General features: G+C 40.2%; 1 protein-coding gene across 4 annotated transcripts in view; it reads right to left on the bottom strand.

The window, feature by feature from the left end:
• Window positions 1-334: 334 nt before the first annotated feature.
• The window catches only part of RAPGEF5 (Rap guanine nucleotide exchange factor 5), a 141,056-nt gene continuing 126,492 nt past the window's right edge, over window positions 335-14,898 (bottom strand). For 3 of the 4 annotated variants that reach the window (XM_061469192.1, XM_061469193.1, XM_061469195.1), the window contains 5 exons: window positions 14,798-14,848; window positions 13,631-13,718; window positions 9,816-9,880; window positions 5,406-5,460; window positions 335-2,092 (listed from right to left, as the gene is read on the bottom strand). In XM_061469192.1, the coding sequence (XP_061325176.1) occupies window positions 1,974-2,092; window positions 5,406-5,460; window positions 9,816-9,880; window positions 13,631-13,718; window positions 14,798-14,848 (378 nt within the window). In that variant the 3' untranslated portion in view covers window positions 335-1,973. Of the gene's footprint in view, window positions 2,093-3,930; window positions 4,012-5,405; window positions 5,461-9,815; window positions 9,881-13,630; window positions 13,719-14,797; window positions 14,849-14,898 lie in introns of all 4 variants that reach the window. The other variant, XM_061469194.1, reaches the window with a different exon arrangement.

Here is a 14,898-nt window from a genome sequence, read left to right as displayed (position 1 = left end):
ACAGTGTTACACCACATGAGCTGAAGCATGCAGGCTGGTCGGTCTACATACAGGCTCGAAAAAATAATGCCGCAGTAAAAAAAAAAAAAAAAGGATTTCACAAGGGGGAGCTCAAAAACAAGCAAACCATCCAGGTAATGCAGCTAGGGTGGGAGTTCCTCAAGTGCTGTAGCCAGAACTGAAATAACACAAGCAGCAAATTGCATCTGGTTTGTGTTCTTACACTGCAAAAAGGAGCCCACCACAGCTAGTATACTCATCTGAACAGTTTTGGTCTGTTTGCACAAAAGAGTTATTTACAATATGTGCAGTCACATCTACAGAAAAACATAGGAAATTTTTACTCCATGGCCAGCAAGAGTTTATTTTTTTCTTTTTACTGGGTAAAAAGATATTTTTTTTCCTAAAAAAAAAACATATAGTATTTGATAATAACAAAGTACAAGCAAATACACTTCTGAAACATCTGTTTCCTTTACAACAGATTTATACAGTATTTCACAGATGGGAAAACCAAATGCATTCTACAGATTCCCAGAGACTACTTGTTAAAGCTGTTTCTTTTTTAATCCCTTTAAACCAGAGATAACACAATTATGAAGAGCATGCTGCTTCAGTATTCCCACATTTCAGTAAAGGAGCATTTTCTTGAAAGTCTTCCTCATGTGGAAAACATACAATAGAGATGGGCAAGCTGTGCAATGTATTCTCCCTGCTCTGCAAAGGGACTGTTGCCGTAAGTCAGTATACAAATGCATGCCAGACTGCGTAACACATTGCCTGTGGTATTCACTAGATTATTTCAGGGCAGCTTAGCGCTCAAAACCAGAACTACCGTGATCGGTGATGGTGGTGCTTAGATGTAGGTCAGCTGTAGACAAGACTTCAGAAATGCTGCCTCAGGACATGCCCAGAAGTAGTACTTTTAGCTATAGAAGAATTGGCATGGGGAGGGGTGTGAGAGGGACAAAAGCAATAAAAGGACTCTGAACTGAGAGCCCAGTGTGTATGCAGGTAATTACACTGGTACCCTGTAAGGTGTACCCTTTAGTTGTTTAAATACTAGAAGCATGTGCAAGTTAGGTGAAGCTTTACCCGCTGAAGTAGTATTTCCAGGAGGTGAATTAGGAATGTAGGTGGATCTAGGCATTGCCTTTGAGTAGACACCAAGAAGGCTGTAATCCAAGCAGAAAACAAAGCTCCCACTATCATAATTTACAAAACATTAACTGCAGGAGCTGGTGCTAAATCTCAGATAACTGAAAAGGAAGAAAATAACATGTTTTCAGTGTACAAACAATTGTGTCCATAAATTGCAGCAAAAGTGGATTGGCTCTTTCAGTGTGTTTTATAAAGCAGATTCTTAATGGGCCATAACAGTGTGAACTGTTGTTTATTGCTGACCTTCACAATGCACTCTTGAGTTTCATCTGGTGTGCTGTCTTTTTATATTCTCATTCTTGGTTGTCAGCACTTGTCTTAAAGAAGATGCTCCAATGGACTCTGGGGAGCTGCATGGATTGCCCAGTATTTCTGGCAACAATACTTTGGCAGCCTTGAATTAGTGAAGTACATACTGTGGTGAACTGACAATCAATCCCCTTGTGGCATGTTGCTGGCTGAAATGTTTTGCTGCTGCGACACGACCATTCCTTTCATTCTGATACTGTCAGGATTTGCATTGAAAGCTACACTGGACCAAACAATATTTTCACAGAAACCAAGCTTCTGAGCTCAAAGGATGCTGCTCTCCTCCCTGGGGTGCTAGTGTCCAGCAGGGATGGCACCAATCTCACCCTGCAACTCTGTGAGCAGCTCCTTTGCTGGCTCTTGCCTGATTTTCCTGTGCATGTTGTGTGAGCTACTGATAAAACTCAGTAAACTGTTCTTATATAGGGAAGCAACATGCTTGGCATAAACATTCACTTAATTCAAAGTGCTGGAGTTACAAGGTTATATGAAGCCATGTACGCTCACGCTCTCGGCTCTATCCTGTGAGAAAGATCAAACAGAGCTTGCTGGTTATCAATGACATGCAGGTGATGGACGTATGGCTTCAGCTCGTGATGCTCTTTTGAAGGAACTTCATTGCCTGCAAGACAGGAGAAAGGATCAGAAAGCCATGCCTTGCCCACTTCTCTGTCCTGTGCATTACAAAATCCCTGGCATGCCAACCTGTCAGGTGCTGGACAGTCACAAGAAGGACAGCCAGTAATCCAAGGTACCTGCTGTTTTAAGTGCAATTTGTGAGGAAACAGCTGGATACAGAGAAGGAGAGAAGAAAGAATGAAAGCAGCAATGCTGGCCAGCCAGTGTGCACAAAGGAGGGACAAGTGGACTGCAAGAAGCTGACTCTTCCCAAGTGGAAGATTTAATCCTCCCATCTCCTGTAAGGGTGGTTGAAAGTTTTCTTTGTGCTGCTCTAGCAGCACGACAGGACATTCAGCAGGAGTGGGTGGCCCAGCCTGTAACTTTTAAACAACCTTAGCACAAGTACACAAGACAGCAGGCCCTGGATAACTTCCTTCAGAGCAGCTGAAAGGTGACAATAGAGCAGACAGATACGAAAACTGTTCAAAGCTGCTCTGACAGGCCCCTGCCTTTTGATCTATTCCACTTGTGATTTCTGATATAGTAACAGAGACGATGTTACAACATCATGTAACAATAACAGTCATGCTGTCATTTCATGGGAGTTTACACAGAAAGAGGAATTAGCTGTGTAACAGACAAATTGAATGGTGGCTGGGACAGCAGATGTTTTCTGTTATAAGCTTTATGCCTGACACTGTCTTGTGGGAACTTGCCAGCTGTGAAACCCTCCAGCATGGCTGGTGACCAGCAGAAGTGCAAAAGGAAAAGCTAAAACCATGGCCACCAGACCCATCAAGACAGGGAGACAAAGCAATGTTTCCCACACATTGCTGACTGCTGACAAACAAGTGAAGGTTGGAGAGCTCCATCCTAGGCCATGTCCTCAAGCAATTTTAAATATTATCCTAAATTAAAGAAGAAAACCCCTCAAAATTTCCCAAACCAATCACCTTAACTCCTACACTCCCTCCCTCTCCTTTTATATATTATCATCATTTTCTCCACACTCTCCAGCTACACAAGAAGCTTTCCAGAAACTGACCATCCGTTTTGTTTCTGACGAGAGCTGTACGATGCTGCATGGGTAATGTGGGATGACAATGCAGTCAGTTCTATGTGCAGCTGCTAATGGGGCTCCTGGGCAGCTATTTTTAAGAGTTATTTCTGAGCAGCTATCTAACTTGAGAAATGTAGGAGAGAACAGGACATGATGAATTTGTGTTGGGATACAGAGATGACCTTTTTGTTTTGAGGGAATAGAATCCCAGCAGCTGTGCTGAATGTACTGAAAAACATTTGTATTTCTCGTTAACACCTGAAATAACAAAAGCTTGAATTACATTATTTTCTCAGGCTGCTTTGCCTGTTTTTGGAAACGCTATTATTTGTTTTCAGGATTTAGGGTATGAAAGTGTTATTTCTGTTAAAAAGGCATTTCATTCTTGCTCAGGACCAAACCAGTTTCTTAAGCTTAATACACATGATACAGTCCATAAACAATAATAATATTCCTTGCTTAGTTTTGTTTGAATTCTTTCCTACAGTGAGACATTTGTTGTTCTTAGACCAATCTAGAAATTGATTCAGTAGAAAGATTCACATTCCTGAGGGCAAAATTAGCCCACTAGAAAAGGCAACTGTCCATAAAGTCTCAATAAATATTCAGTGAATTCATTTCATGCCTAAATGAATTTCAGAAAAAAAAGTGCCTACAGGGATGTCTGTATAAGCTGCTTTTTAAATGCCAGCTTTACAATAAATCAAGTCTCTGGTAAAGTAAAACAACAACCAGGTACTTCAAACTATCAGATTATATGATAAATCTCAGGTATTAACCTTAGATTTATGCTGCAACACTTACAAAACCACTTGGGGAAAAAAAAAAGGCAAAAATGGGATGAAGGATTTGCAGAGAAGCTGCAAAAAATAAAATTCACATCATTAAAAGGAACCAATGCTACATTTTATAACACCAAATAAGAGACATTCTAATTTACAGAGGCATTGTTTGAATTAGTCACTATTTCCTTCACTACCTTGTTTCACAGAATAAAAACAAAAGGTATGTCCTTCTCCCTTTCCCTCTCTTATACATATGTATCTCAAAATAACACAAGAACCATAATACTGAGCAGCCTTTGAAAAACAGACTGTACAGACATATGGTAATTCTGAACAAATGTTCAGCAAAGCTCTTAACAGTGCCTGTCATTCTCCAAGGTGCATAAATTTACATACAAAAGTATTACTATCATTATTCTTTTTGTGGGAGTCTATGTTGAGAGCTGCTGAAAATTCAGTTAAAAAAAAAAGAAGCAATTCAAACCCTTTTTATTTCCCCCCAAGGTTACAGCACAGTTCTGAACTTCTCTTTGGAAAAGAAGTTTTAGTGGCCTCAATAAATGACATGTTTAGTGGGTTTAGCTCAAAAACTAACCACTTAATAAAGCAGTGCTGTGTTTGCCCCTTTCCTGTGTTTAACCTCTCTGCAGAGAATAAGAAATGCTGAGAAGGAGAAAAACAAGGTTTCTCTTCTGTAAGCAGCAGAACAAAGTGGGCTGGGGTCTTCTGGCATGGTACCTTAGAACTGGATTCTCTAGTGGCTTAACAGGTGGAAACACAGAAAAGAAGGATTCTTTTGTGCAGCTGATGCACTTGTGGCCATTCCTAAAAATGTAGATCCTCCAGTGTCTAAAGGAAGCAGAGCTCTATTAGCAGAGGTACTAACATGACTCCCTCTTTTCTACCTAGTCAGCTACTTTGATGAAACCCACAAGATCTTGGTATCTTCAAGACTTCTACCATTTTGTGAAATGTCCTTGAGAACCCAAACTAAGCAAACAATTGCTCTTGGTGGAAAGCCAAGTGAAAAGCTGTGGTGACAAATACCATCTTTTAGCTACTGGAAGCCAAGACAGCTATGAATCCATTACCAAAACAGAGTAGCAGGGCACTGAGGTAACTCAGTTATGATTGGAAAAGTAAAAAACAAAGCATAAACCACAGACCTTCGTGATTAAGAGCAACTGTCACAGATCTTAACATGGTATTTTGAAAAGGTCATAATTCTTGCAGGAAAATAATTTGTAAAGAATTTTGAAGCTGTTTCAACAAATATTTTGTAAAGTAAAACTCCATCCAACTGAGGACCTTCCAACAATGATGCCCCCTCTTGCCAACTTTTTAAATAATTGTTGACCACATTTTCCTGCTGTAGTAAATCTGAGCAAGTGGAAAGGAAGCAGAGAAGAAAAATACAAAACCTCAAGGCTGTACAAAGGCAAACTAAGTAGCAAATTTTGCCTACTCACCAAGCTGGTTGTTTCTGCAATGTCTCAATGACCGAACAGTATCTGCAATCATGTGCTGCAAAGACAAGATATAAAACATCAGTGCAAAAATCTGACATGGATTTTGTCACTAGAAAAACCTGGAAAAAAATCTCCTTGCCTACACTGTACAGCAAAAAAAAAAACAACAACCCAGTAGTGAGGTAGAAAATGAAGACAGCAGGAAAGAGACTTTGCTCTTTGTCTTAGCGATAATATATGATCCAACAGGGTTAGTTTAGAAGGTCCTTACTTATATAATCCTTACAGATTATATAAGAACAACTCCCTAAGAGCCCATAGAAAGTGGTTATGAAAAACTGACAAACAAACAATTGCCTATTTTTGTTCTTGTCACTTTTATTAAACTGAAAGCCTACAGCAGCATACTTGTATAATGCCTTGCACAATCAGGCACCAGTACCAGCTAGGCAGTTTTCTGCAGTATGATAACCAACACAAAAAATTCCCCAGCCCATAGCCTAAATACTGCAGAGGAAGTACCCTGACACATCTACAGGCATGTACCACATAAGACTATTCTGTATGTATACTATGTTAAAAAAAGCTGGTGCTAACACAGATACTGAATGTTCACCTAGATTAAGCAAGGGAAATAAAAGGTTTAAGTTTGGTTTCTTGTTTAGGCTCAGGTCTTAAACTTATGAGAACTGGAACTGCTCACTATAAATCAGTGCAGTGTGCTAATTTTCACTAGATGTCGCTCACAGAAGTTCATGAGGCATTACTTTTTCTTTATTTGACTGTTTTCTGTGGCAACTCTTCACTAAATCTAGTAATTTAAGCAATTTGCAGTTAGCAGGAATGATTTAATAGATCACGTAAACAGCTGATGCTCTTTTCAAAAATAATCAGAGGAGGAAAGGATTAAATATCTTGAGCAGAGGATGCTTAAGACCAGAATGACACAAAACAGCTCTCTCAACACCCTGGAAGTGGCTTAGAAGGCTCCTCCACAGAAAAATTTATCACGTTTACCAGAAACTTCATATTACTTTAATCAGTGAATCAAAATAATTTTTCTTGTTACCCACTGTGCATCACTTGCCATGACTTCGTGCAATCTTTTGTGCTGATGTCCTTGCAGTGATTATAATAAAGTTCTAATGAGATCTAGATTTCACGATCAATGCTGTGAGTATTAGGAGAGCTAAACTTCCACCAGAGCTGCTGCTATGATGTTTTTAAGCTGCTATGCTTTGCATTTGGCTTTTAGAAGTAAGAGAGATCCCAGTATTGCACACAGTCATTCTTTGCTGTTTCTCCATTGTAGTAAGTGTGGGGATACATCACCTGAAGGTGATGCTCTGACAATGGAAGAATCTCTTTGTGTAACACTCTCCTAAAGCAGAACCCCAAATCCCCTGGCTTTAGTAGCCTAATCAGGCATTTCTCTCTGTGTGTTTTCAACTCTCTGGGATCCAACTGTAATACAGAAAATCAGCCAATTCCAACTGCAAAACAAATGTTACTTTCTGACTGTTTGAGCAGGTGCTTGCATACCTTTAGTGTGATGAGTAACACACATTTTTTGTGGCCTTTCAGCCTACCAGCTACCTACGGTCATTAGCACCCCTTTAACTGAGGAGAGTAAAAACTCAGGCTTGGGAGTTGCCCAGATATTTGAGGGATGGTGGTTGAGAACCTTCAGCTGCATATACACAGTCCTTAGAGCTGAAGGTCCTAGGTAAGAAGGTGTTATCTAAGCCACTAATGCCCATTGACCTGTATTCAAGTTTGCTGGAGTGTGGCTAAGACATGTCATTGCTAGGATATGGGTGATGGCTGACTGGAGAAAAAGCCTGAAGGAGCCACATTTCAGTGAATCAGCTCAGTAAATATACTGGAAATACCTTGAGATGCAACAGTATAATACCATATTTTCATTTATTCCTTCAGATTTAGTTGAGGAAGTGGGTATGGTACTGTATATTGATCTAACACTATCTAGACTAGAGTTTACCCAACATGGAGTTAAATAAACCATTGCAATTCCTTAAACTTTAGTTAAAACTAGGCAATATTCCTAAGACAAAAGATTGTTTCACTTTCTTCTCTTTGCAAATTCCCTTCTTTATATTTTGAATTAACTTTCTCTTCAATGCAACCATGTAATTTCAAATCAAGTTAGTCACGTAGGACTGTTGAGGCCATGATGGTCTAAAACCATAAAAAAAAAAAAAAAAGGCAGGAATTGTAGGGAGAGAGAATATCTTGTATTAAACCAGCTGATACAGCTGGAAAAAACAATGGTTTGGACTAAAAAAGTGTCCTTTGGGTGAGATGTTTAATGAGAAATTAAATATTTCCAAATACTGATCCAAATAGAGACACAAAAAACCATCTTTGCTTTGAAATTTGTAAGTAGAAATTATATGCATTTATGACAGTAAGTTTCTGCCCCTAAGCAGTAACCTGCTATGGTAGAATAATTCTTTTCCTCTTTTTCTGCAACAGGAATTTGCAGGTGAGTGTCAGTGGCTTGATTCAAACCAAGCAGGAGCCAATATCAATCCTAACTTTTCTCAACAGAGGCCAGAAAGTGCACAGCACCCAGTACAGAACACCAAGGAAGACATTCTTCCTTGCTGCAAAGCCCTTATAATGAGAAAAAGAAACATAAACTGATGTATACATGACCATGTGTGATGCATCTTGTTAGTAAGTTCATGCTCATTGACTAAATGCCTTAGCATCCAGATGAGCCAGCTTAATACATGTACTGCCTGAGTTTCCACTACACTCATATTTAAATCTCTCCTAAACCCCTACTTCCTAAGCTTGCACTATTGCCTGCATTCATACGTATTCAGGGCTATATGAGACAGCATGTTCCTGAGGGTCTGATCTGACTAATAATATGTCAATCTGAACAACCCTAATCCCAGCACCATCACCTCAGACTCTCCCCTTTGCCATTTAAAATGCCCATTATCTATTTGCATGGAAAAGGTGAAATCCTGGCTCACTGAAGTCAATTAGGAAAGCTGCCACTGCCTCTGGAGACACAGTGGTGACAGAAAGGATGAGGAATCTTAGCCAGCAAGCCCAGCATACATTAAACACACAAATGATTAAACAACAACCAAACAAACAAACAAGGTCTGACTAAGAGTGCAACAAGAATCAGATCCTATGTATTCACTAAATAAATATATGGGCCAGTGGGGGGATTTTAGTAACAATTACTGTGTATTAACAGCTAGTTTAATTTACATGTTAATTGGACGTACTTCAAAGAGGCAATGAAGAATAATATGCTAATGCGTTTTATGCAGACACCTAAAGGTCAAACAGTTAATGGACTTGGGACCAGAAAACCTTTCATTAAATGCAAATGCTTGTTCTTGGTAACTACAACAAGAAAAGGTACAGAAATAAAATAGAAAACACAAAAAAAGAAGCTCGGGTTCAAAAATCAAAGTCTACATCTATTTGCAAATTGAAAGACAACATACAGTATGACAGGATGTGAAAACAAGTTCAACATCTGACTTGTGAATAAGCCCATGTTTGTACGTTCAATAGTTGGGAACGATTCATGAGGCATAGCCATCTGGACTAACAGTCCCGTGGCACATATAGAGCAATTGGGAAGATCATTTCTTGTTCAAATACTCCAGGCCAACAAAAAAAAAAAATTTCAAAATTTCTCCACTTCTCTACTGTTCAGATATGCAAACTGTGGATTTCAGTGCTATGAAAATGTTATCAACAAAGAAATGAAATATGAAAGCCAGAGAAATCAAACCTCTATCTGTAATATGCCAGAGTAGGTGTCACCTGATGTCTAGAGGAAATGTGGTTAAAGATACAATGTCAGTAAGTGCCCTTCTACATAAAGTTAGTATAATGGTATTTACAGTCAGCTTAATTCATATTTTAGGCATTATTTTCTTCATCAACTAACCCAGATCAATAATTTTATTTTCATTTAAGATCCCTGGAATTATCGTACCAGTAGCAAGTGATTAAACTAGAAAAACCTTTTCTTCAGTGCCTTGAAGGAGAAAAAAAGGGAAACCCAATTCAGAGAAAGCTAAAGCAGGAGAGCTCAACTGAGGAGAAATAGTCTATGAGGTGGTGAAAAGGAGTAGATAACACTGGGAAAATAAACGGTTGGAGTGTGTGGCAGTGGTGCTGGCCATTACTGGCTTAGCCATTCACACAAAAGTAGGGGAGGAAGGAGTGAGAAGTGAGAAGAGCAGAGGAAAAGGGCAGGGAGATAGTGCTGGCTGTTATATCCTGATTGTCCTTTTGTATCCCTGATTCATCCAGAAGAAAGCCTTTTTAGTCTTACAAGATAAGGAAGGGAAAAGGAAAAAGGAACATGAATCTCTTTGAAAAACAGGAAAGACAAAATTTTCTTACCAGCTTCTCAAAGTTAACGAGGTTATCCAGAAAAGTTTTATTTCCTTCATGGATGAATGTTACATCTGGAAAAAAAAAAAAGGGGGGAGAAAGAATCACTTTTCATGGCTTTGTTGTTTAATACAAAGAAATAAAATTAAAAAACAGCAACAAAAAAAAAAGAAAAAAAAAGGAAAGTATCCCGTTAAGGACTGACACAATGTCTTATAACAATGGAACAAAAGCCTGGTATAATGATGACATGAAGAGATTATCAGATAACAACACTATGTACGTATAGCCCCAGCTGGGACTGGACAGTCCCTGAGCCCAGAGCTCCATGGGGGCATAGCTACCAGATGCTGGAGAAGACTCTGACACCCCTTCATGTCTCTCTCTGGGACACAGTGATTCTGAAGTCCTCCCCAGAGACAAAGGGCTACAGCAGCGGCCAGCTGGGGAGGTTAAACACAAGCCACTGAACTGAAGTTCAAAGCTTTGAAATAAGCTTTATAGCTGGGGAAGAAACGCTTTTACATAGTGTTGTAGGAGAGATTTTGCAAAGGCAACAAAAAGGTCAGTGAGAGGAAAAGGTTTATGTTTGGCTCCTGGAAGGGAAATGAACACAGTGTAATGAACTGGGGAGGGCAGGGAGGGGAAGGAATAACAGGCAAAACAAAACAAATGTTGCTAAATTAAGATTATAATTAAAACAGTAGCTTGAGGTCATTTTCTCCACTTAAAACACAAAGTGAGACCTATCTTGGACATGAAGTACCAGGGACATGGATAGACTCCCCATGGGGACTGAAGCTGCTTTGACTTCAGTAATGCATCCTCCTGGTTACTGAAAATACTTGGATACTAGGAGTATCAATACTCAAGTACTACTCCATACTATGAGCATTGCCTCCCATGTCCCTATCAGCTCTCTCCTGGATGTGCAAGTCTCCAGGAGTTCCAGGAGGAGAGAGCACTACTGTAATGCGACAGTACTCTAATACCATTGCTTCTTAAAAGTCACAGCTGTGTCTGCCAGCAGGCAAATGGCACAGAGTAAATAGGAAACATCTCCTTCTTATCAGAGGTGCCACCCTCATCTCTAGGACTCGCTCTGATACCCACTTGGTCCTCCTAGTTTCATGGGACTTTAGAGCACCCCTGCAGCTGATGCTGGGGTTTGCTCTGTAACCCCCCAACCACCTTCATCCTCCCCCATAACAGCCAAACTGCCTTTATTTCCTTTTGTTTCAAAGACTCACTCTGGGTCTGAGGGGCATTTTGTAACTCCTCAGAATGGAAATGTTAATGGCTTCATATGCTGGTGGAAACCAGGGGCTTGCACTCATAAGGCAGAGCTCTGTGAAAGGTGATGGAGAGTTCCTGTGCCCCCAGGGCAGACAGGCTGGGGTCAGCCTCAGGCAGGCAGGATGCCAGCATGGGCACCCCAAGTCCAGCTCCAAGTGGGGCAAGCACTAAGCAGGACAAAAGGAGGAAGTGAGGCCCTCTACAACAACTCTGCTGGGCTGCTTTGAGGCAGCCAGGGAAAGGGACAGAGAAAGGACACAGATTCAGGACACAGGCATTACTTGCCTCTGTATCACTGCAGTTAAAAACTGTCCATCTCTTCTAAGAAAAAACTTACACCAGAAGCAGAAATTTCCGCAGAGCTTTTTAAGTCAGTAACAGCAACGTGTATATCTCTGAGGGTGGAAGGAACAGAAATTTGCTTTGCAGCCACAACTGACAGTCTAGATAAATTCAGTGGAGCAGAAAATTGCATCTGAGCTTGGTTATAAGAGTACATCACAGTACCTTTATTACAAATTTGAAAAATCTGCCTGATTTTCCAAAGCTGTGAGAGAGCTCTGCATTTAAATTTAATTAACTTTAAAAGAACACTCTGAAGTTATTTTTCATAATCAAAGAAAGGCTACTCATGATTTTAAGTTTTTTCTTGAAGCTACTTTTGTTTGTCTTGTGCTGAAATGCAGTAATTTGTTGAGTTAATAATAATTTCTCTGCTACCCATGCTTATTTTATTGGTCTTGGAAATAATACAAATATGCTCGACATGGAATAAAGTCCTAGGTACTATGTGATACTTTGGGAACTACCAATCTTGGCAGTATCTCCTTATGGATCACTGTACTTGTACTGGGTTCAGCAGTAGCAGTCATTTTTTCCCCTTCTTAGTAGCTGGTGCAGTGCTGTGGTTTTTGACTTTCGGCCTGGGAACAGCGCTGGTAACACTGATGTTTTTAGTTACTGCGCAAATGTTTACTCTGACCAAGGACTTTGTGAGCCTCATGCTCTGCCAGGGAGGAGGGGAAGCCAGGAGGAAGCAGAGACAGGACACCTGAGCCAAACTAACCAAAGAGGTATTCCATACCACAGCATGTCATGCCCAGGATGGTACTGAGAGTTACCCTGAAGGGCTAGTGCACTGCTGGGTCGGGCGAGGTATCGATTGAGCTGGGTATCAGCAGGTAGTGAACGGTTGTATTCTCTTCCCTTGTTCTTTCCCTTATCATTATTATTATTGGTGGTAGCAGTAGTGGTTTGTGTTATACCTTACTAAACTTATACTAAACTGTTCTTATCTCAACCCTTCGTGCCCCACATTGGGTGACAAAAAGAACTGTTGTGGTTTAAGTGCAGTCAGTAACTCAGACCCATGCAGCCGTTCGCTCACTCTCGCCCTTCCTCCCCACTCTGCTTCCGGAGGGACCAGGAGGAGAACTGAAAGAATGTCACTCCCACGGGTTGAGAAAAACACAGTGCTGCACCAGCTACTAAGAAGGAATAAAAATGACTGCTACTGCTGAACCCAGGACAGTACTGAAGAAAATTACTGTATTAATTTGCAAAGTCTCCTTGTTATTTCCAATATATTTTAAGAGACTTAAATGCTGCTTATGTGCATGTTTTTATACATCACATTGTACTGTTGTGCAAACAACATTGCTACAAGTTACTTGTTTATGTTTGCTGCCTTTTGTTTGCAGGCAAGACAGCACTTAAAAAATATTGATTTTTAAGCCTTGATAATTGTATCCATCTGAATTAATGCAAACTCCTTTGAAATGTGCAAAGAGGGGAAGTGCCTGATGGCTCCTGAGCTGTCACTGACTGATCTGGAGAACTGTCTTCAAACATTTAAAACTCATAGCAGCAGCAGCAGGCTGGAATAAACAGCCTAAAGAGAACACTTTTGGAATACAGGAATAATCAAATAGATTTGCCATGTTCAAAGACAAGGCAATTAATAATTCATGATTCCAAGACAACAGAATATTTGAAATGCCTGCCATTCAACTAGCTGCCCAGCTCACTGCATTAAACACATAGCTGTGTTTTAATAATTTTGTAAAACTATTTTTTATACTAGTAAGATTTTATTTATCTCTTTCAGACCTATAAAAGACTATAAAAACCCTTGCTCTCAGGGCAAAAAGACACAACAGGTTCTGCCTTCAGGGAGACACAGGGTAGGTTCACCCTGTCGAGGCAGAGCAAGCATCACAGAACAGCAGCATGACTGAGGCTGCTTCCATGGGGTTGCAAGGTCTCGCTTCTCCACTGAAGAGGATGCGGCCAAAGCAATGGCACACTGCTCTATCCACAACTGACAGGAAGATACTGAAAACGTGTGAAAATTGCCATCTTCCCCCTGTATTAGTAAAAGGCAGATGTCTATTATCCAGACCAAGTGCTACCTTGTAGATACCACTACATGTGCCACATGGTTATCATAAGGCCACCTGAAGGAAAGATTACCTTGTGCTTATTTTAATTAACCACAACGAATAAGAGCAGCCAAGCTTTAACATTACCTTTCAGAAGTAAGGGCATGAAGGGGATTTTCGGTGATTTCATTTTCTTGAATGCATCTCTGTAAGCTTTGTGATTCAAAGAAGGGTCCTACAAAACCATTTGGGTAATAGAGAGAAAAATCAATATGCTATAAAAAAAGCAATTCTAAATCCATTAAGGGCTTATGATCTGAACATGTTTTAGATACAAAAGGTTTCTTTGGAAACGAGGTAGATAAAGTGACTAGGTAGGTGACTTACTAAACTGAACAGGAAACATAAACAGTGAAAGGAACAAAAACAATTACATTCCTCTAGATGAAGCAGTGCTAAAATGGGAGTATGCTGTAGAATAGATTCCTGTTCCACAAATTCCTGTTATGTCTTGTGCTTACTATCTAGCACAAAATGTATCTCTGAAAGTATTGCTGATCAATTTTATCTTGGAAAAAAGACAAAACCAACAACAAACATCACCGAACAACAACAAGAAAATCCCAACAAAAAACTGATCTCAGATCAGTAGAGCATATTAGAGATTTTAAAAGAAAGTATGTTTCAGTGGTGTTGTGTAAGTAATTCAAAAAGGCATCTCCATTTCCCGTATAAACAACCATTTTTGTATACAAGCTCACACACAATCTTGAAAACACATTAATTTATAAAAGACTCTTAAGTACAGAAGCATGGACAGCCATTGGAAGGCTAGGTCTCATGTTCCCCGCACCAGGCAGCAATCTCACCAGGCACCCACTGTCATGACAGCCAGAGGAAACACTTGTTTATTCAGCTTTGATAATGCTGACAACGACCCTTAGCCTTGGATTTTGATTTATTTTTTTTTTTCCCAACGTCAGCTGTTCTCCGTTTCTCCTGATCCGCAGCATGTTGCTTCAGATAAAGGCTGATTAACCACCAGAGTAAAAGAACAGCTTCCAAACTGAGGCTGGGGAACCAACACTATATTCGCCTCTCTGCCCTTCTTCCAGCTGTCAGGAATACAGCTTCTTTCTTTTTGTGTGTTTGGAGACCACCTCTGAGCTCTGGAGAGCTGCGTGGCCTTTGGAGGCTGTCTGTTGTCTGGAGCTGCAGCTTGTCACATCAGAGCTGTGATTTGCCAAATAAATCAGGCACAAGGAAGACAGGTAAAGGCAAGCAATGCTGTTCTGCTCCCAACACTGTACTTACTGTCAAACTTTCAAGCTCAGTGAAAAGTTTCTTGAACTTCCCAGGAATTTTCTGAAGTGGGGAAAACAGAGAGGAAAAAAAGGAAAGTTGATTTAGGCAGA

Source organism: Pezoporus flaviventris, unplaced genomic scaffold (genome assembly GCF_033815535.1).
Source record: "Pezoporus flaviventris isolate CSIRO_AGI_PZ_B2104156 unplaced genomic scaffold, CSIRO_AGI_Pfla_v1 ptg000055l, whole genome shotgun sequence".
In the NCBI taxonomy this organism is placed as follows: domain Eukaryota; kingdom Metazoa; phylum Chordata; class Aves; order Psittaciformes; family Psittacidae; genus Pezoporus; species Pezoporus flaviventris.
The sequence above is the reverse complement of the archived record's forward strand: the minus strand, read 5'-3'. Positions and strand labels throughout refer to the sequence as shown.